The sequence below is a fragment of the Hippopotamus amphibius genome, chromosome 3 (assembly GCF_030028045.1).
Source record: "Hippopotamus amphibius kiboko isolate mHipAmp2 chromosome 3, mHipAmp2.hap2, whole genome shotgun sequence".
In the NCBI taxonomy this organism is placed as follows: Eukaryota; Metazoa; Chordata; class Mammalia; order Artiodactyla; family Hippopotamidae; genus Hippopotamus; species Hippopotamus amphibius.
The window spans coordinates 168,378,932-168,400,235 of record NC_080188.1 but is presented as its reverse complement, the minus strand read 5'-3'; the positions used below and the strand labels follow the sequence as shown (position 1 = coordinate 168,400,235).

At 47.5% G+C, this 21,304-nt stretch overlaps 2 protein-coding genes across 3 annotated transcripts; both read right to left on the bottom strand.

The window, feature by feature from the left end:
• Window positions 1–2,730: 2,730 nt before the first annotated feature.
• On the bottom strand, window positions 2,731–12,609 carry GLUL (glutamate-ammonia ligase). Of its 2 annotated transcripts, XM_057727440.1 has the most exons (8): window positions 12,449–12,609; window positions 11,294–11,419; window positions 9,614–9,792; window positions 7,580–7,741; window positions 5,813–5,959; window positions 5,278–5,405; window positions 4,874–5,073; window positions 2,731–4,485 (listed from the first exon to the last, which is right to left on the bottom strand). In XM_057727440.1, the coding sequence occupies exons 2-8, from the start codon at window positions 11,302–11,304 to the stop codon at window positions 4,167–4,169; spliced, it is 1,146 nt and encodes a 381-aa protein (XP_057583423.1). In that variant the 5' UTR covers window positions 11,305–11,419; window positions 12,449–12,609; the 3' UTR covers window positions 2,731–4,166. The 2 variants fall into 2 exon arrangements, with proteins under 2 accessions (XP_057583423.1, XP_057583425.1); XM_057727442.1 differs by lacking the exon at window positions 11,294–11,419 and having other exon boundaries at window positions 12,449–12,607.
• A 6,897-nt stretch (window positions 12,610–19,506) lies between these two features.
• On the bottom strand, window positions 19,507–20,409 carry LOC130848962 (transmembrane epididymal protein 1A-like). Its single transcript, XM_057727443.1, has one exon. The coding sequence runs from the start codon at window positions 20,407–20,409 to the stop codon at window positions 19,507–19,509; it is 903 nt and encodes a 300-aa protein (XP_057583426.1).
• Window positions 20,410–21,304: the final 895 nt, after the last annotated feature.

Genomic DNA, 21,304 nt, shown 5'->3' with positions numbered 1-21,304 from the left:
GGGTAGAATTAGAAAGGGTTGGCAGTAGAACCATGCTTTGAGAATGATTATAGTATCTATGTCCTGCCTCCCCACTCCTAGTGACAGCTTTTCAGACTAGTGAACCCATTTGAATATGTACTGCTTCTGGAAGAGATATAAGTTCTTGTCTCCTTTATAAGGTACTATAGCTTTCGCAAAAGATTCATGTAGGATACCTGTCGCGTGTATCTAATGTGTACATATACGCATATGTCCCAATATGGTATATGTCTATATTTTGTATATGTGCATATACCTGAATATTATAAAATCAAGTTGAATTTTTTTAATGAGTGGTTGATGATTGCATTAAAGGCTATAAAACGATAGGGCTCAAGTCAAATTGTTTCCAGTAGCAATTTACCCGAAGCCTTTGGAATGACATGATGAATTGCCACTACTGATGGAGGAACATGAGGCTCTTGGCAGCCTGACTCCAGCCAGAATTTACACCAGCAGTCATTAACAATTCAGTAAAACAGAACTTCAGTAAAACATGGAACTTAGTGCCATGACTAGAGTTAAAACACAGCCAAACCACCAAGACCTCATGGATTTAACACCACCAAAGAGCTGCGGGCTTAAAGCTTGCAAAACTGATACTTAAAAATAATTCGTTAAACAAGTCCTGCAGGCACCATGACACGTCAGGATACAACCCTAAGAAAGAAAAACAGGATCCCTGCTTTCGTGAAGTTTATAATCAAAAAGTCTAGTGAGTGAAGGGCTTTCTTTGGGATAGCAAGTTACTTTCCAAACGTTGTACTTTTATTGGTGTAAGGGCCGAGGAGTAGCTGGAATTACCTATGTGAAACCTTTGGTGAGATATTTGGAGCCCTGGCACCAAGTATTTGTTTAGGAGATTTTTTCATCCACTAGGGTACATTCTACCCAGTAGCACGGATCTGGCTTGTTAAATGATTCCAGTAGTAACCATCCAAGGAACTCCCTGGAATCCTCTATTAGCTCCTTGACATTCTTCTGTTAGCTTGTGTTGTCATTTAGCTCTTATCCAATATCTGGCAGGATGAAATTAAGGGAACTCATGTTTAAAATGGAGAACCCCTTTGGTGAATACTGGCCTGTCTCTTTAAGGGTGAAGGCTTGGCCGTCATTCTGTTTAATCTATCACTGATAAAGTTATCACGTAACCTAGTGTCTGCTAAATGAGCTATAAAAAACACCTTAGAAATACAAGGGGATTGCACTGTGACCTGTAGGTCAAAGCTAACTCTACCTATTAGGGTGGAGAAGGAAATACACTTAGTTGTTTCCACCTAGATCCTGATCACATCTAGAATTCCTTTTTAGGTATCTGTCAAGAGAATTGATTGCAATGAGCACAAAAGAAAAGTGCTCAGATTACTTCCTCAGTGTAGTGCTTGCACCATGTAGAACACCCTCCAAGAACTGTGGGGGTGACTCAGGGAAGGGAAGCCAGCTTCGACTGGGGAGAGGAAAACAGAGCTTCAGTTGAAATAATTTATCAGCAAAACCTGGAAAACGCTCAGAGTAAGAGGGTACTTTTAATAATCATGCCGACACATGGTGCAAAATGGGACCACACCCAGCAAACCAATAGATAAGATCATCCCACTTTGAAAATTAGGTCAGGACCTAACCTTCCTAGAAAAAAAAAAAAAAAAAAAGCAGATATCTAGGATTACCTAAGATGAGCAATAAGCACTTTCCCAAAGAAAGCTCATCTCTAAATTTGCTGCAACAGGCTCCAGCTACCACCAAACTGATAGAGGACACTACCTTTTAAAAAGGTAATTACTATTGTCCACAATACCTGGCACCTTACAAGGTCAGTGTTGCATAAGTGCTTTTGCTAGAGGTATGTGCATAGCACTGTGGAGCAGGAAGACGCTCCTACCCAGCCCAATGTGGAAATGAACTAAGGTAGGAAGAAACCAGGACGAGGTGGAAAAATTTCCAGGTAAAGGGACAGATTAAGGGCACAGGTGTCAACATGGAGATTTTGGGGGCGTCACAAGCAGCTCACTGATCTAGTCCATGGAAAAGCACATCCAAGGCTTATCTGGGGCTGGCTTGACCTCAGCACAGCCAGCCTCAGAAGGCTTTAACCAGCGTAGCAACGTGGTCAATATTTGCTATTTAAATGAATCATTGGCAGCTGGGCAGAGGGTGAAATGGAGACCAGTAGGGATAGTGAGACCAGTTGAAAACACATTGAATACTTTAGGCGACTATAAAATTAAGCCAGAGGGGTGTTCAAAACAATGTGATAGCATGATAGGTCAAAGCCAAGCTCTGGAGCACAGGGAGGGGAGGGTTGGGGTTTGTACCCTACTGCAAAATTCTAGGGCTGGGATGTGCCCTAGATGAAAAGCATGGGAAACAGCTGGTGGCAACAAGACTCAGGAAAGACTTTTTTTTTTTAATTCCAAGAACAGCTAAACCTGAACTTACTTTGCCTCTTTAAAAAACTCCCCTTTTTGGTAGTAAAAGGGAATGAAGTAGCACATAGGGATTTGAAAGAATCACAATCAAATCAGAAGAGATCTTATAAATGTTAGGTTGATTTGTAAGAGCTGCTCTGGGCAGTTAACAGTCTGTTTACAATAAGGAGTTATCTAACTCTGAACATACTGTACATGGCAATTAGAAGTCGTCATGGTAAGAAAAAAACCACAGCCCGCCTGCCACAGCCAACACAGAAACAGCCAGAAACAGTAGGAAAAATGTGGGGACAAAAGGGGGATTTGTTTTTATTATAAAAGGAAAAAAACTCCTCAAGAATCTTTAACAAAGGAAGGGGATGTTTCACACTCAGAGAACAGACACCAGGATACAAAACTATAACTGTTTTGACTCCAGTCCTGTCCCCATCTCCTCCAAGAGCAGAGATGGGAAGGAGACAGCTGAAGCAAACACACAATTCTGTAAAACAAAGACTTAGAAACCCTACAAATATGATTAAAATCTAAACTTCTGTTTTGCTTTTAAAAAAAAAATTTTTTTTTAATATATCAAAAGGCCTGCTTTAGTGACATGCTAGTCCCACCAGAAAATAACCCCAATACCCCCTTGTCAGTAACATGCTCAAGTTGACCAGCCAACTCATATTTCCAAACCCCTGTGTGTACAAGTATATGTGTGTCTTTTAAACCAAAGCCCCAGGGCTCAGGTGACTGCTACTGCTATCACGGGCTTCCACCTGTTAACCAGCCAGCGGCAGCCTCCCCAGAAGGATGAGCAGAGCACAGAGAAGCCCTAAAATGGCAGTGAGGGAATAAGAGCCCCAAATAGCCAACTTTTCAAGCACCGCCTCCCCCACCTCCACCCCCAAGGAGATCCTTACTTCTAACCAGACTACTCGACTCAAATTTGGCCTCCCGTGACCAGAATGGTTTTTTCTCCTTAAGGAGAAAACACACATTTATCTGCACACCCGTATATATAATTTTTTTGTTTTTACATTTAAATATAAAAATACTACTCTGTTTTGTGTTATAATGGAGAACCAAACATGAACTTTTAAGGTAGGGCTATCCATCCATTTATGCGGAGCTTGTCAGGGCATTTAGCCCCAGGCAAGGGAAGCACCACACCAGGAGATCTACTGGCATTTTCCCACCTGATTTCCCACCCTTCCTTCTCCCCTAGTTCTCACTTTTAATAGAAAGTTGGTTACAATCTTGTAAGTAATGGAACTTCTCACCAAGAAAGGGAAATCCTAACCTAACCACAGAATCAAGCCCCCCCCCCCCCCCCCCCCCCGCCCAGCTACCACTGAGCAAGTCCTCCCCCTTCCTTCACAAATACTATGCTCTCTGTCTGGATAGCTATGCCTACTGGACAAACACACCTGATTAAATGGAAGCAGTGGTTATGTTTTCCCAACCCCCTCCCGACTAATGCACTAGAAAGCTTCAGTGATAGGGAAAAAAGGGGGGGCCAGGAGGGGGGGGGTAGGTGGGTGGGTGTGAAAAGATTAAGAACTTGACCCCTCTATCCTGGCCAAAGAAAGCAAAAGATATTAACTGGACGTGAGGAATAAAAAAAAGACCTTGATATTCCGCCCTTTGAATTATAGCTATTATGAGAGTTGAAAGGGGTGAGAGTGGGAGCAGGATGTAGGATTAGGAAGGGTTTTGACAGCTGCAAGTCTAGTCCACTTAGTTTTTGTACTGGAAAGGCTCGTCGCCAGTTTCGTTGAGAAGACACGTGCGGATGAGGGCTTCTGTCACCGCAAAGGGGTCACAGTTGGCAGAGGGGCGACGGTCTTCAAAGTAACCCTTCTTCTCCTGGCCGACAGTCCGGGGAATGCGGATGCTAGCACCACGGTTGGCCACACCGGCAGAGAAGTCGTTGATGTTGGAGGTTTCGTGGAATCCAGTTAGGCGCCGGGCGTTGTCCAAGCCCCCCTTTGGATCGTAGGCTCGGATGTGGTACTGGTGCCGCTTGCTTAGTTTCTCGATGGCTTCCTCGATGTACCTGGAGGAAAGAGTTAAGATGAGGGTTCGACTTGCCACCAGGAAACCCGCCTTTCAAGGGCAGAGGAGCAAGTGTGGATCCAAGAATGGACTGATTCATCTACCAAGGACTGTTTTCCAGGGGCCATATTTCCAATTCACCAAAATGTGGCCCCAGCAGAACAAATTCTCCACAAGGACAGCACTTTGCCTTGTAACCTGTGTGTGTTAGTGCTCAGAGGAGTGCTAGACAAGCAGTAGATGGCATTGTTGAATGAAAAGACCCCAATCAAAGACTTTATCCCACCCACAGGCTTTAAGTTCATTCATAAGCTTATATTGTTACAAATGATACATCAAACCCTTGGCATGTATTCTTGCAAATGGCCCCAGCAGGAGGCGGCACTCACTTCAGACCATTCTCCTCTCTCATGGCCTTGGTGCTGAAGTTGGTGTGGCAGCCAGCACCATTCCAGTTCCCAGGAATGGGCTTAGGATCAAAGGTGGCAATCACTCCAAAGTCTTCGCATACACGGTGCAAGATGAAACGGGCCACCCAGAGATGATCTCCCATGTCGATTCCTTCACAGGGTCCTATCTGGAATTCCCACTAGAGAGAACAAGAAGATTGGCCTTTAAAGCAAGACCAACTGCTCACCCCAACCCAGGAGCTCTGACACTTGCACCCTTCTCACCTATACTCCAAGCCACCTTGAGGATTTTGGGTTAAGGAGTGGGACCCCAAAGCAGCCCTTGCTAGCAAAAGCCCCCACTTGCCTCTAGGTGGGGAAGGTGATGAACTAGAGCCGCTTACCTGGGCAGGCATGACCTCGGCATTTGTGCCCCCAATCTTGATGCCGGCATACAAGCAGGCCCGGTAGTGAGCCTCCACGATATCCCTGCCGTAGGCTCTGTCTGCTCCCACACCACAGTAGTATGGACCTGCAGAGTCATCAAGATGAATGTCAAGAGGCAGGACACAGAGAAGATTCCTATCTATGTGAGATGCATGGCCCAAAGTCAGAAGTCAGAAAGCTCTCAGCACTTGCTCTCTGCAATCTCCATGCCTTGTCTTCACCTAGAAGAGGAGTCGAGTTCAAGGGGCTCCTCTTGGCCACATTCTCAGCAGAGCCAAAGGTTTTTCTGCAACGTTACGGTCTCAACATCAATATTTGGATTTCGGTAACATGAGGGTTCTCTCTCTTTACAGTACTATTTCAGCCAGTCTCAGGGGTCGTCCCCTAGCTTTCTGATCCACAAAGATTCACTCCTACCTCTGGAGAGAGACTCTCCTCACCCATTAAGCACTTAGGGAGGAGCAAGACTCACCTCTCACCGAGGGAACTTACCCTGGGGCCCAGGGAAGCCGTTGGAAGGCCAACCAAAGGGGTGTCCATCTGTGCCCATGAGAGTATATTCCTGCTCCATGCCAAACCAGGGGCGCTGGTTGCTCACCATGTCCATCATGCGTTTACAGGTGTGCCTTAAATTGGTCTCTAGGAGAGAGGAAGAGTCCACATACTGTTAGAGGCACATGGATAAATGTACTGAATCCCCGTGTTGACGGAAAATGGTCCTCAGATTCCAGGTGTGTTGATTATATGCTGAATTGACCCAGTGTCAACCTTTCTGTGCCCTGGTCAAGGTAAGAGGGGACGATAAGAGAAGCTATGATTAAATATTTGTAAGGAGACTCTCAAAAGGCTTTATTTATATCTAAACTGGGTTACAACAAAGTCACATGGGAGTAGATCCAGAACAGAGCAACTTTTCACCTTATCTGCAAGCTGGCCCCCTCCCAAGTACCAAATGTCAGGCACTTAAACCCTCTATTCACAAAAGAACTGCTCCTAGCTGCCAGACTTATTCCTAGTTTCTCAAGCATTTAGAGCAAAAACTACATTTTTATTGAGAGGATCATTTGTCTATTAAGAGCTTTACGTTCCAGGTGAGAAGATAAAATGCTAAGTTCTATAGTATTGGCTACTGCAAACAAACAAACAACACAAAAAACAAAACGACCATTAAAATGTGACGTGCTCAAAGGGAAACAAAATTTCTAAGCTAGAACAGAACTTCATAGACTGATTATTGGCGATGAGTTTCACTATGTCCGAAGAACCATTTTAAGACCTCTATGTTATATCAAAGAAAACCCACAACTGAGTTTTCCTAACAATCCTGAGGTGGGTATTTAAGAGTCTCCCTTTTTACAAATGAGAAAATGAGGCTCAGAGATGGCAGGGAGCTTGTCCAGGGCACAGCACAAGTAGCAGAGTCAGCAAACCCTGCTTGTCTTGACTTCAGAGCTCAGGCCCTTTACCACAATTTGATGATGGCTCTCCAAACAGAGACAAGCAGGGTCCAGAGTCACTAAGTGACTTGCCAGAAAGTCTCAGTGGCTGAGTGTGGCAAGAGACTTCATGGAAATGAGACTCCAGCTGAGTTTAAAAAGGTGAATGGCAGAGAACTGGGAGCAACGGATATGCCAGACAAAAACCAAAGGTGCAGTTACAACAAACCTCAAGGCAAACATATGCCATCAGTGAACCAAGATGCTCTTATTTTAGTCAGTGGACAGAGAAAGAAGACAAGCTTTCTGGAATGAAAAGGCAACCAGTACTTGACGTACAATTTTCAATCTCTGTACATATTAATTCAATTAATCCTCTAAACAACTTTCTGAGATGGATTTGATTATTTTCCCTTTTTAAAATTGGGTAAGTGAAAATTACAGGGAAAAAATAACTTGCCCAAGTTCATAGCAAGTAAGCAGATCTAGAGCTCAAACCCAACATTCTAACTTCAGAATCCATGTTCTTAAAATCTACAAGTAGGAGGACTGTGACACAGGGTCCCCAGGAAACAGATTTAGAAGAATCCAATGTTGTTTCATGCAACCAACAATGGGAGGTGGATGGACCACACAACCTCTTTGAACAAGGAAGTTCAGGCTGGAGAGATCCCTGTCCAATCCTTCAGACTTCTAACACAGCTCTGAGAAAAGCTCATCTGCCCAACATCAATTTTGGAATATCCTCCCCCCTGCCTTTACTATTCATGGATTGGGATAGGGGTGGGGGTGAGGGGGGTACCCATACCTATCCTATACACACCTGCAGGCTTTCGGTTGTACTTGAAGACTTCACAGAACACCAGCTTGTTGGGGTCCTTGCGGAATGGGTCCCGAAACATGGCAGCGGGGACGAGATACATGTCACTGTTGGAGCCTTCAGATTGAAAAGTACTAGAGCCATCAAAATTCCACTCGGGCAACTCTGGGGTGAAAAGAGAGGGGAAAATTAAAGTTAAAATGCACAGTAACTTTTCAGGGAGGAGTACAGCCTCTCACTCACCGTTTCATCTCTAAAGATCTACACTCTCTTGTCCAGAAAGCCAGCAATGCATGACTGCACTATTAACATGCAAACCCTGATGTTTGCAGGTAGCCCTACAGTCCTTTCCTATCTTAGTTCCAAGCAAGACCATTGCATCACTTTATTATTTTTTTTATAAACTTATTTACTGGCTGCACTGGGTCTTCATTGCTGCCTGCGGGCTTTCTTTAGTTGTGGCTACTCTTCATTGTGGTGCGCAGGCTTTTCATTGTAGTGGCTTCTCTTGTTGCGGAGCATGGGCTCTAGGCACAAAGACTTCAGTAGTTGAGGCACGTGGGCTCAGTAGTTGTGGCTCGTGGGCTCTTAGAGCACAGGCTCTGTAGCTGTGGCGCATGGGCTTAGTTGCTCCCTGGCATGTGGGATCTTCCTGGAGCAGGGATCGAACCTGTGTCCCCTGCATTGGCAGGCAGATTCTTAACCACTGCACCACCAGGGAAGTCCTGCATCACTTTCTTAAAAGAAGTAGCTGTCACAAGAACAACCTAAGAATGACATTTCCTCTGTAAATAAATCTACTGGACACCAAGGAGACAAACTGCACATCACTGGTCAGGTCAGTCAGACATCACTTAAAGTATTGAAATAGGAGACATAAAGATTCTCTGATAGCCATCTGTGTTGCTTCTTTCTCTAATTCCTCCCCCCACTGTGTGATGGACTGTCTTTGTTCAAGTGGTGTCCTTATTTGAACAAATGAGGAAACAAGACTACTAGTAGGATGACTTATTCTAGGGTGCTCCCATATCACTTATCCACACTATGTTGTTTTTTTTTTAAATTAATTAATTTATTAGCTGCTTCCTAGGTGGCGCAGTGGTTAAGAATCCACCTGCCAATGTAGGGGACACAGGTTCGATCCCTGTTCCAGGAAGATCCCACGTGCTGCGGAGCAACTAAGCCCATGTGCCACAACTGTTGAGCCCATATGCCACACTATGTTTTAAAGGTCAGTTCCTTCATCACTGAGTTCTCTGAAGGCAGAGACCAGACTCTCATCTTGTATTCCCAGGGCCTGTCCAATACCTGCCACATAGCAGGTGCACAGTATGTACTTTATATTATATTCATTCATTCATTCATTCACTCAAATGTGAACATTATCAGAAGAGTAACCTATCCTAAAAGCAGGTGAAAGATGATGGACCACGGTCCCTTTCCAGAAGGAAGGTGGCTATGGTTTGTTCTAGACCAAAAAATGAAGTTGTTACAACTCATATAATAGCTCCTGTAGGATAAGCAATCAGCTAGTTTAAGAATTTCCAAAAGTAGCATCAACTAAAAACTAATGATGGCTGGTCCTAGAGACCACTTTAGGGTGTTTGCTTTGCATGTAGAACCTCAGTGACATGAGTCTGAAAAAGCATTCAAAGAGTTTGTAAAGTACATGGCATAGTCAGGTTAGAGCGGTGGTTTTCAAACTGGGTTCCTGGGGGTAACTTAGGGCCAACTAAGTAGGGATGCCCAAGTTAACAAACTTCCCAATCCCCCTCTCTCCCAGACTTAATCTATTCTCCTTCAATATACTGGCTTACACGCAAGATTCCATTTAAATAAAGGGGTCCATTGTTGCTATGCTTGGAGGCAGTGTAGGAGCTTAATGTTGATTGAATGAAGTCTGAAAAGTCCTGCCTTAGAAAAGCTTTACAACGAGAATAATAAAGAGGCCAAATCTAGTGGCTTGGTCTCAGACTGCCACCCACCCCCACACTGCTCCCACCCAGCACATACCCCCTACTCTGCTCAGCCTCTTACCTTCTATACACTTGGGCTCATAGTCCAGGGTCCGGGTCTTGCAGCGCAGTCCTTCTCCACTACCATCAATCCAGATATACATAGCTTGGACTTTCTCACCCTGAGGCAGGGACATGTACACCTGCTTGATGCCTTTGTTCAAGTGGGAGCTCGCTGAGGTGGCCATGGTGGAAGGTGTTCTGCAAAGAGAGAGAAAATAAAATAAAATTAAGAACACCAACTCCAAACAGATCCTCTTCAGGAATGACGCAATAAGGGCAATTAAATCAAGAAGTCACAGTAGGAGTGGTGGCCCCTCCCTTTGGAAGTCACACACTCAAAAGTACAGTACATTTATTTAACTTGGTTTCAGGGAGACAAAAGTCTCCTTATAAGCTTCCTCAAGCTAGAATCTAAACTTGTGAGCACTAAGCTCTAGTTTTGCAGTGTATCAGAGATAGAGGAATTGTTTCATTTTTCACACTAAGATACTAGAGGGGGGAAAAAAACCCCAAAACACAATGAAGGTACAAAAGTTCAGAAACAAAACGTTTGCAGAACAGACATTGTCTCCAGCCACAGAAAGGCTTGGCTGCTATGATCTCTGGGTTAAGTCTTCTCTTTTCCTTACACCCCAGAGGATGTCTCAATAAAAAGCCCTTTGGAAGATTCCTCCACTCTTCCAAAAAACAACCCTCACCCCCACATTCAGTTGGTAGTCTGGAACAACTACCAACTAGCCCCCAACGGGGCTAGCTAGAAGATTTAAGAGGCTGGTGGCTTCCTAAAAGAAAGAACAGCAGTTACTAAAATTATCAAGATGTAAAAATAGCTGATTCAAGTTGGATTCTAAGATACACACTGGCATAATTTCCATCAGACTGAGGCAGAATTCTCACTTCAGAGAGTGGATTTAGGGTTGAGAATGACTAGATTCCATCAGCGAACTTTTCAAGTAATTAAGAAATTCTCACTTCTAAATCAAAAAGATCTGGAGTTTCAAAAGCTGAGGCATGCTAAAAACTGCGAGACACCACCACAAAACCCCCTGAAAGAGACTGAAGCCCCAAAACCAAACCTCAACACAAGAGGAAACTTTCTACCCCTCCCTCCCGCGGCGACAGCCCAGGGTGGCTGGAAAGGGAACACATTGTTCTCCTCCAGTGACTTGGGCAACTTTCTGAAGTACAGTGGCAAAGTTTCTATGGGCAACCGTCCGTGTTTGCCCAGCTGAAAACATAACTGCTTCTCCTCCAACAGCCTCACCCTTCCCCTCAGGGAAAAGGAGAAGCCGTCTGTCAAGCTGTATTAACAGACAACCACTACCTCTGCCGGCTCCCTCTAGAACACTTGGTCAATCATATCCCATCTCCGACGCCTGTCCTGCCTTTAAAAGCCAGAAGGAGCAATACCCGACTCTTTCAGCTCCCACTAAAAGCTATAACCCTGTCTCTGGCTTTCCTCCCCAACCTGTTACACCTCCAATTTCAAACCACAGTTTCTCCCTTAAGCCTCGGATCCCGCTCTTTTCGGGTGATTAGTTGGATGCCAACAGCCTAGTGTACTGCATCAACTGGTGCTGCCGAGGTGCCAAGATTACGTGATGGGGGGGTTGGAGGTGGGAGGGATGACACTGTGCAGTTTTTAGCTGTTTCTGCAGCTGCGGTGGGAGCCGGGTCGTCATCCCTGCTCCTCACTCACCCCAGCCACATAAGGTCAACGGTATCGATGCCCTCTTTAGCCCTTCTCCTTTTGGAGTGGCGTTCGCGCCTCTCGTGGGTCTGTTCGTGCCTCTCCGGCTCTCGCTGGTCCACGCACCGGAGCTTTCTGGGCGAGGGAGACGGAGAGGAAGGGGGAGTCGGAGAGCGGTCCGGATCCGACCGGGACGAGCAGGAATACGAAGGCTGGTGAGTTAAGGTCTTGATCTTGACTCGCGGTTTCTCTCCGGCGTTCACTGAGTAGGCGACGAAACCGAAGCAGTTGGAGGGGGACCCCGAGGACCGAGACTCCAGGTCGTCTTCATCTTCGTTCGTGGGCTTCTTCACGGATTTGCGGCCGGGGGAGGATCCCCGCTTCCCGCCCCCGGGGTAGTTGGGATAATCCACTTTGAGAGCACCCCTTTCCCACCGAAATGTCCCAAAAGTCGGCGCCCCGCCCCCCGGGCCCCCGTCTGGATCTCAGGGCCTCGCCGAGGGGGCCATACCCCTCCAAGGCCGGGGCTGGGAGGGAAGGGGGTGGGGACGGCCGCCGGAGGGACGGCGTGCCGCGGCCGCCCCTGTCCGGCCGGCCAGGCCTCTCCGCCCGCCGCGCCCGCCCGCGGGCCACGCCGCGCCCCGGGCTCCCCATTGTTCAGTCACAGGGCTAGGCCCCCGGGACCCCGCGGCGGCCCCGCGCCTCCGCGCAGGCGGCTCCCCGCGACGACCGCCCCAGGGCCCGCCACCGCGGAGGAAGAGAGCGAGGCTCCCGCGGGCGCCGCTCCACCCACCACGCACAGCGCACGGCCGAGCCGCGGGCGCCGGGCCCCGGCAGCGGCTCCACGGCTCGCCCCGCCGAGCGCCCTCCGGGGCGGCGCTTCGGGCCGCAAGCGGCTGAAGGAAGATCAGAACGACTCCCCGCCCTCCTCCAAGCCCTGGCGACGCGGGCGCCCCGCCACCGCCGATCCAGACTCGCCGGGAGCCCGTGGGGGCGGCGAAAGCCAGCGGGAGAGCCCGCAGGCCGGGGCGCAGAGGAGGGGCAGGAGGTGAGAAGGAGGCGAGCCGAGCCGAGCCCAGCCGATCGGTCACGGCGCAGCGGCTCGGGAGGCGGCGGGGGCGGCGCGCGACCCTTCCGAGCGCCCCGGGCCGGCCAGGCGCTTACCTGGGGCGCGAGCCGGCGGCAGGGCGGGTAGGCCGCGAGAGCGAGGTGCGGAGAGAAGAGGCGAGGAGGCCCGGGGCTCCGCTTAGACCGCCCGCTCTTCTCCCATCCTCGGCTCTGCAGGCCCGGCTGCCGCCCCGCACGCTTTATCGGAGGCCGGGGCCACCCCCGGCGCCCTGATTGGCTCCCGGAGGCCCGGAGCGCGGGGCGGATCAGCTGATGCGTGTCCCGGCACCGCGGCCATTGGGCTAGCCGCCGAGCGGGCTCCGCCGGGGTGGGGGCGAGCGGACCCGGGAAAGAAAGAAAGGGAAAGGGCGGCGGGGGGGAGGGGAGCGAGGCGGGGCGGGTCCGCGGCGGGCGCAGGGCCCGGTGCCTGCCGGGAAGGACCCCGCCGGCCCTGGCTGCCGCGCATCGCCTGGCCTGGGGCCGTCCCCGCAGCCCCCGGCTGCCTTCAGGTCGGATATTTTGCGGGAGTGTTCTCTATTTTACCGGGTCACACTGCACGCCCCAGAGCTCCCGGAGGGAATTCTGACCCGCGGGCACCCGCTTTTGCCTTTTGTTGGTAGAGGACCCCTGGCCCCCTTTCCCGGCCTTCAAGTTTGGGAGGGAGGGAGGGAGCTCGCGGGGCCCGGGAAGCTCTGGGCTCACCGACGCAGAGAGGCGGCTGCCGGAGGTAGGCCTGGAAGAGCCCCCTCCCCGGCTCTCTCGGCGGGTTTGGGGATGTGGACAGGAGTCTAGGATCTCACATTTTTAGTGGACGTGCTGTGTTTTGTCTCATTCCATAGAGAGGATGCTGGCTGGCGGGCGGAGACACAGAGTCGGGAGACCTGATTCTGCCTCTGCCACACCTGAGGCAACTCTCGCAGCCTCCCGGGGCCCAAGTTCCTTCTTCTATAAATAAAGCGGTTTAAGAAAGGACCTTTAGAGTCGCCCATCAGATTTGAAATTCTGTGTGCAAACTGTTTCCCAAGGGCAGCCGAAAGGAAGGTGAGGTTTGGCATCTCCCCCTTTGAAGCCCAGGGTACGTCAAAAATTTAGAATTCCTAAAACGAGTTCTGTGTGGTTTTGCTTTTCAAGTAAGTTATTGCACGTCTTTGTAATACGGAAAGGGAGAGTCGGCCCCCCTTCCTCCTCTTTCCCCCGGCCTTGCTGTGATAGTTGAGAAAACGTGTGTGAACACAATCTTGAAATGGATGCTTGTCAACCGATACCCAATAATTATATATGCATACAACACACATGAATATAGCGGTTTCACTGCTACCGGTGCTATTACCTGATCATACTATTTTTATTGCCTGAATCCACCTGATGGTGTCTAGCCTTTATTGCATCTTTCAAGAGCCCCAGTATTTGAGACTTTGAGATTTTCTGTTTGAAGACTAAGAAGCCATGTTTCTAGGTCCTTTGGAAGCAGAAGGGAAGAAGTTTGTTTTTCTCATTATTTTTTGTACCACAAATATGGAAAAGAAATGTTGCCTGTGACCACACACACATAACTTGGCTTCTTTGGTCAACATCCCTTTCATGTGAGAGTGTGTCTGACACTGTAGTGCTTTAAAACGACAAATGCAAGATTCATCTCAGACGGGGGCTTTTGGTATGTTTCAGACAGGTAACGTTCTGTACCAGGTAAGCCACCTTGCCAGTGTAAGGGATTCCATTTTTTATGTGATCCTTTGATACGACGGTTAAAAGCTGGGCTTCAGGTCAGACGACATAGGTTCAAATCTGGGCTTTACTTCTTACCAGCTTTGTGTTGGGGTAGATACTTAGCCCGGAAGCCTCAGTTTCCTTGCCTACAAAATAGGAATAACGGCTACCTCGTATATTGTAAGGATTAACTATGATGGTACGTGCATATGGTAAATGCTTAGAAAACAGTAATTATAATTGTTATAGGCTAAGATAATCTGAAGGGACTGGATTATTTCTTTCCCCACCACAACCCATGAAGCATAACTTTCTAACTTCATGTAACAGTCCACCATTAGTTTTATGAGACTGAGCTTAGACCTGGTGACAAAGTGAGCTGTCTTCATTCCATTTCTTTCTATAAAGTCTTGAGTTTAAATGGTTGAGGAGGGGGCGTGGGGGAGGGGAAAGGTCATGTTCTTGTTTTTAAAAATGTTGATTTCCAGTTGCCAAACTGCCAGAAGTGAGCCAGAGCATTTTACTGTACCCCTTACCACCGGCACCTGAGGTAGGGATGGCACACAGAGTAGAAAAGGGAAACATAAGAAGCAAGCGCAGTTCTTAAAGCTTCTAGTGTGTGAGTGCCTGCTGCCCTTGCTGGTGTCTTAACCTCCCTGAGCAGCTTCTTCATCATTGTGTCCCCCAGTAGTGTCCAGGGTGAGTGATCAATAACTGATGTTTGTTGACCACACAGAAATGACAGCGGCACCATCAAGAGAACCTGTGCTTTGAGCTGCTTTTCCAAGAATGGAAATGGATTTGCTTTGATCCGTTCCTGTGACCTGGGGCATACTTTGTGAGGGTTAGGAAGGTAATATGTGACCCCTGAGTCTTTCATGGAGAACCAGAGGCCTTGTGCCCCTTAGTCAGCCCCATACTTACTTAATGCAACTGAATTAGGGCCCAAATGCATCCAAGGACTGTTCAGGGCAGCTTAAGAGAGCATGAGGGAAGAAAAAGCAGAAGAAAGTCCTTAAACTAACTGGTTCGCCCCCAGAAACTCAGACTGTACTTTTAGAGAAGTTAGGAGTAGAATGGCCTGTTTCCTCCAGTGTGACTTTGCTGTGTCTGCTGCCCTTTGTTCTCTTTCTCCTTCTTCCCTAAACTGCTACCCACCCCCATTCTCCACCCACTCCCTAAAAAGCATTAGCGTGCCTGAACCCATGAATTCTTCCATCTCCTGGTACACCCGGTATCAGAGCAGACAGGGGGTTCTGTTACATGTGCTTTGAAGTCAGGTTTTTCTCTCTTAGAGTAGAGTAGCTGTGTCCAAAGGGTGGGTGGAGTGGGAGAGAAACATCACAGGTAAAAATTTGGTTCCAAATCTGCAGAAATGACTGGGGACTAAAAAAAGCATTTCTTCAGTGTGGTTCCGCTGCTTGAAATAAAGTTCTTGTGGGCTTGATGGACTTTACCTGTGAGTTCTTCTCTCAATTTCTTTCTCTCTTTTAAAGGACCCATCCTCACTCTGCAGGTCCTAAGCCTCAGATCTGAGCGTGCCTTCTCAGGGCCTGTGTGGTTGGTTGCCTTGCACTCATTAGACACAAGATTTGGGGTGGGACTCAAACATACTCATACCTTCAGCCAGAACATGTAGTTTGGGAAATGGGGTTTTTCCAACATTTGAATGATTTCAGTAGGCATTGAACAAAACTAACTCACGCTAAAGCGACATAGCTGAGACTCAGGCTTGTGGAACACCCTGGAAACCTAACGCAGAATTAAAAACTTTTTTTTTTTAATAAACCAACACCAGTTCTTTCCAAAAGAATAGACCATTGTATAATCTTAAAGCAAAACAAAAATAAAACAAAAGAAAAAGAAACAGACTTGGAAGTTGATGTCATTACTCTTAAAGCATATTTTGGGGAAAAGCTGCAATTGACCAAGCTTTCAAACTTCACACTACACAATTAAGGAAAGACCAAGGTTTACCTCAATTTGTTAACTAGCACTGAACACAGAGGAATTGTTCTTTTTATCTTTCCTGATTGTTTAATATTCTTAAGCTCTGGTAGGAAATTAGAAATTCAAGTCTCAGCTATTTTTCATTAGTCTGATTTGAGTTTTGTTGAAGGCCCCTTGAAACCATTCAAATATAGAGAACAGTTCATTTCCCAGCCTGTACATTATGACTAAAGGTTTGGGTCTGAGTCCTATCCCAAATCTTGTCTCTAATATGAAACTGCTTGGAGAGTTGGAAAGAATTAAGTTCATCTTAGCTAACAACATGGTAAAATATTATAAGTCCTACTGAGAAAATTACAGCCGTGCAATTCTAGAATTAATCTTCAAATCGTTATAGCTTAACAGTGAGGAAGCTGAGGGCTTACTCACTTGCAGTAGCTAGCTGGAATCACCTTAGTGCAGTATTTTACAGGCTAATACGCTTCCAAGGTACAACTCCCTTGAGAGCCTTTTTCTGTTTCCCTTCCTCAGCCTTCTCAGGCTGTAGGTGATGCATTCCTGGGCCACCACCTCTAAACTCTGAAATCGCTACTGCACCCACTAAGGAAAGTACCCAGTGCAGAAACCAACCAGTTTACCTCTGAATCCTGCATTATGGCTTACCCAGTGCCTTCCATACGGTGGACATTCAGTATATTCTTTGTGAATAACTAGATTACCAGGGGAAAAAATTTGCTGTATGACAGGTTCTTTTTAAAGAGATATTTGCAGATCATTTTGTGTGTTTAATAATCTGTTTCATTGTTTTGTGAATCTGGGATTCTCATAATTTTTTTTCCCTATTCTCAGTGTATGTGTGGATTTATCTTTGTTCTCTAGATTGATTGGAACATTATTGAAGCTTATTTAGAAGTTTAGGAAATTTAGCATTGTGGTCAAAAAATGACTTGGATCTGAGTGTGTCCTTTAGTTGATACTTTTCCTAAAGATATCCTCAACTGGATATCTTTGGGAAAAGTCCTTCCTCCATCACCCCCGTCCATTAGTTGATTTGAATCCCTGTTTACTTCACGTTCACATGCCAAATTTTAGGGGGAGACAAACAGTCCTTGGGTATGTTTTCTGGATGCTTGGGCAATACTTAAACTTTGTTTTGTATTTTTCCTGACCTCCTTTCCCCTCCCTGCCATTTCTTTTGAACCCGTTCTTAGGAGACTTGTTTACTGGATTGGAGAGTGAGAGGCTTGGCTGGGGTGATGTGAATGTAGTGCCCTCTGGTGGAATTTTGTGAGAATTGCCTATTTCTCCCCCCAACCTTAAGAGTGGGAAGGCTTTTCTGGGCTGGCCTTCAAGGGGTGGGTTACATCTCAAATGCTATAGTAAATTAATAACATGCAAGTTTATTACCTACTCTGGATATTTAAGAGACATTATGTTGGGGATGTCAACTGATAACTTGAGATTTGTTTATCATTATAAAATTAGGCCTCAAATGACTAGAAACGGGCAGCTAGCAGCACCTGCGCTTTTTCATCCTCTCGCATCAGTGCATATGAAAGGTAAAGAGAAAAGCAATTTCCCCAAGAAAGGTAATTGAAAAGAGTCTAGGAATGAAGAGTTAAGAGGCAATAGCAAGGATCGGAAAACTTAGTCACAAACAGTTGTTATCCTCAGCCCTCACTCGGATCTGAGCCCAGACATTTAAGACCCATCTAGAAGTTGAGCGTCGGCCAGACTCTCGCTTCCAGGGGAGATTTGGGGGTGGTCGTGAACAGAAAGTGACAGACACACCCTTTGGGGGGGTCTAGAGTATTTGCATTGTGCCGCTTGCTCCAGCTGGGCCTTCTGGCTGACTTTCTTCCTTCCTTTCCTCTCTTTCTTTTCTTTTTTTCTGTCTTTCAACAATTTCATCTTGAAGATCACTCCCTTCTTCATTGCCATTGGCAAAGTCACTGTGGCCCAGAGGGCATAGTCGTTGGCTTGATTCAGACACACCTGCACTTGAATTCCTGTTTTGCCTTGTACCAGTTATAAGACTTGGACAAGTCAGCCAGCTGAGTCTCAGCTTTCTGGAGGTTCCTTATAGAATCGCATGTGAGGATTAAAAAAATAATAACAGGATAAACATTTCAGAAACAGATTAGTGGATTTCGTTATCCCAAGAATGAAGAAGAGAATGGGCCCATTGCTAAGGAGGTGACTCAGGCTTTAGAACTGTTGGTATCTTCCAGAGGTTCCCAGAACCTTGGGCCTGTCCAGCAACACATTTCGAAGGATCAGGTAGGCGGAGATTCTGGAAGCAAATAAGCCTTTATTAAGCATGACCTATACTACATATTTGGTGCATACTAGGGAAGTATTGTAACTTGGGTGTGACAGAGTCCGTAACCCTTACGAGTCTACACTTGAGGTGGTGAGGAAAAACCTCCCCAGGGAAAATGATTTCAGAAACAAAGCAAAGTGTGTCAGCCCTATAAGCAAATTAACAAGACAGGTGTCGTATAACTGCCTAGGAGTTCCAGAACAAGGAAGTCAGTAAGAGTTCTTGGAGAAGGCCTCCTTGTAGGTGCTCAGTGGGGTCAGGATGAGGTGGGTTTTATTCTGGGTACCAAATAACATGACAACAATGTGATTGTGGGATAACTTTCTGTGAGAAGCAAGGCAGTGGAATTTGCAAAAACCCAGGGATAGGATCTAGTAAATTATATGCGCAGTGGTAGCGATGGTGAAACAGGTAAGCTTTGACTGGAAGAGGAGAAATAAAATAGGGAATTGGAGAGGTAATGACCATTTGAATTCTATAAAAATTTAAAATCTGCAAATTTGAAATGCTACCATAGTAAAACATTAATAACGTTTGACTGTATTCATTTGAATTTGAAATGAAGCCAGTCCTTAAAAATTGTTGGGGGGAGGGGGAGGAGGGTTGGCAAAAGAGTGTAATTTTCAACCCGTATAAATTAATTATAAATTCGGTTTATGCAACTTCCACATGGTGGCACCACTTTGCTGAGCAAACAGAAGTATCCACTATTCTCTGTCAGGATGAGACTTGAATGATTCCACTTTGGAATTGTGGGAAATCAGTATTCCATCAGGGAAAAGGCAATCACTTGTGCCTGGAGAAGCATCTGGTGACGACATGACTCACCTCTCTCCCCTTCAGAGGCCCCCCTTCTGTTGCATTCTCTCCCCCCGTGGCTCTCCTTGCGCAAGTGCTTATCCCCCTGAGCCTCCTACCCGCCTTCCCCACCCCAGCAATCCCATCAGTGTCCCCTCTCATCTCCTCAGCGATTAGAGGTTCAGGGACAGGAGATGTGCCGGCAGAGGGAGACCAGTGGCTCTCCTTCACGGCCGTTCCCTTCGCTGGGGACCAGAGAGGGCACAGTGCAGGTGTGTGAGAGAACCCACAAGGAGGCAGATGGGGGGACTGTGAGCCAGGCATGCCAGGCCCTGTCTCAGGGTGAGCTCTTAGGAAAGAGAACCTGGTCATCTCTCTCTGACTGTTCCGCTTCCTGCAGCAATTTGTAGAGGGGTCCCACGGCGCTCGTGTAACCCGGAGATTCTCTGGACTCCATCAGCTTCCAGCTGGGACGGTAACAACGATACCAAAAGGAAGAGACACCATAGATCCCCAACAGGCACAAACCATTGATCATCACATGCCAGCAGAAGAAGGTGGTGACAAACATGATGTCACTGATGTCATCGTCCTGCCACGGGTAGCCGGTGACTGGTTTGTATAGAATGAAGGCTGCCTGTGCCAGCCAGGAGCCCATCATCTGAAACAGAAAGGCCTCGATCACCGAGAGTTGGAGCGTGTCGGGAGCCCACAGCTGTACGGTCAACACCAGCAGCAGCAGCAGCACCACCAAGATGAGCAGGGAGTGAACCTGTAGCTCCACCCCTGCCGAGTCCTGAACGTGTGACCCCAGCAGCAGCAGGAGCACGTAGAAGGTCAGCACCATGGTCCCTTTTTCTAGGGGCACACAGCGCAGAGGCAGCAGGTTCTTGCTCACGACGTCCACACAGCCGTTGAGGGTGAGGAGGATGAACATGGTGAGGTGCTGCCACTGCTTGGCGTACAGGAATCTCGGTGGCAGCTCCCTGCTCATCAGCATCAGCCCTCCCTTCCCGGAGCTGATCTCATACGCTATCAAGCCCGAGCCAGCCAGCATCTTCAGCAGGCCTCTGTAGGGTATTCTCCACAGCCTGGCCCATCTCCCCTTGTTCCCGGGAGGCGGTGAAGGACACAGGAACGTGTCATTGAATATCACAGCTTTGGAGACCACCACTGCTTGATACAGTCCATATGAGAGTAGAAACAGCCCTGGATACACATGACCGATAAAGGTTCCCATTGAACCACAGATCTGTCTGATGAAGGCGAGAAGAGTGAAACCCAAGCACGTCCACACCTTCTGGGGCCACTTTAAGATCTGGACTTTGGAAAGAATTGCCTTCCACCAACTTTTATCATTTCACCCCACCCACTGCTCCCCCACAGAGAGGAAATGCTTCTTGAAACAAGCCTGCGGCTTTGGTGGCATGAAGCCTCATTGTTCCATTCCATTCTGGGACACTGGGAACTGTCTGCCAAAGAAGAAAGCTGGTGAATGTGCCTTTAGGGGCTCCCCTTGAGGGCCCTTGGGGTGCTTCTGGTCACACGTTTCCCTTTCTCCTATGGAGTCCTTCCCCTGGGACTGCCCAGCACTCAGAGAAGGAGAGAGAGGCATAGGGTGGGGTGAGGGGTCGCCATGGTCTCCAGAGGAAGCCTGGGCACTCACAAACCCTCGGGCGTTCTTTGGTGTCTCTCAGACATAACTTTGGCCCAGTTGCGAGGTTTTCTTTCTGAACACATATATATATATGTAAACATTTGAGCACGTTTTGCGTCTATGTGGCTTTTCTACTCTTCTTTTGTAGACACGTTCTGAGGATCACCCAGAAAGCTCCCCTCCTCTCCTCACCCTGTCTCTTCACATCCCCACCTCTGTCTCCACACGTCAGCATTTCTACTGGTCAGTAAATGGGTCTGAAAAGCTACTCTTTGATACTGATTTTAGGGACAGTGGGTGTTTTATACTGTGTCAACTAAGCTTGAGCCATGTTTCCTAGAGTGTTTCCTTCCCTATGTGGTTCCGGATTGAGTTAGCTGCGAGAGAAGTTTACATGAGAATCTGAAGATAGAAGTGAAGCAGCAGCCTAAGACGCTCTGAAAACGTAGGGTACCAGGAACCACTGCAGCTCGCGCAT

Bases quoted from the DNA above. Each gene is read 5' to 3' on its own strand.
- LOC130848962 (XM_057727443.1), bottom strand. From the start codon at position 20,409: ATGGGAACCTTTATCGGTCATGTGTATCCAGGGCTGTTTCTACTCTCA.
- GLUL (XM_057727440.1), bottom strand. The intron at 7,742-9,613 runs GTAAGAGGCTGA...TTTTCACCCCAG, and splicing joins TGAGCCCAAGTGTATAGAAG to AGTTGCCCGAGTGGAATTTT. The intron at 5,074-5,277 runs GTAAGCGGCTCT...TGTTCTCTCTAG, and splicing joins CCGAGGTCATGCCTGCCCAG to TGGGAATTCCAGATAGGACC.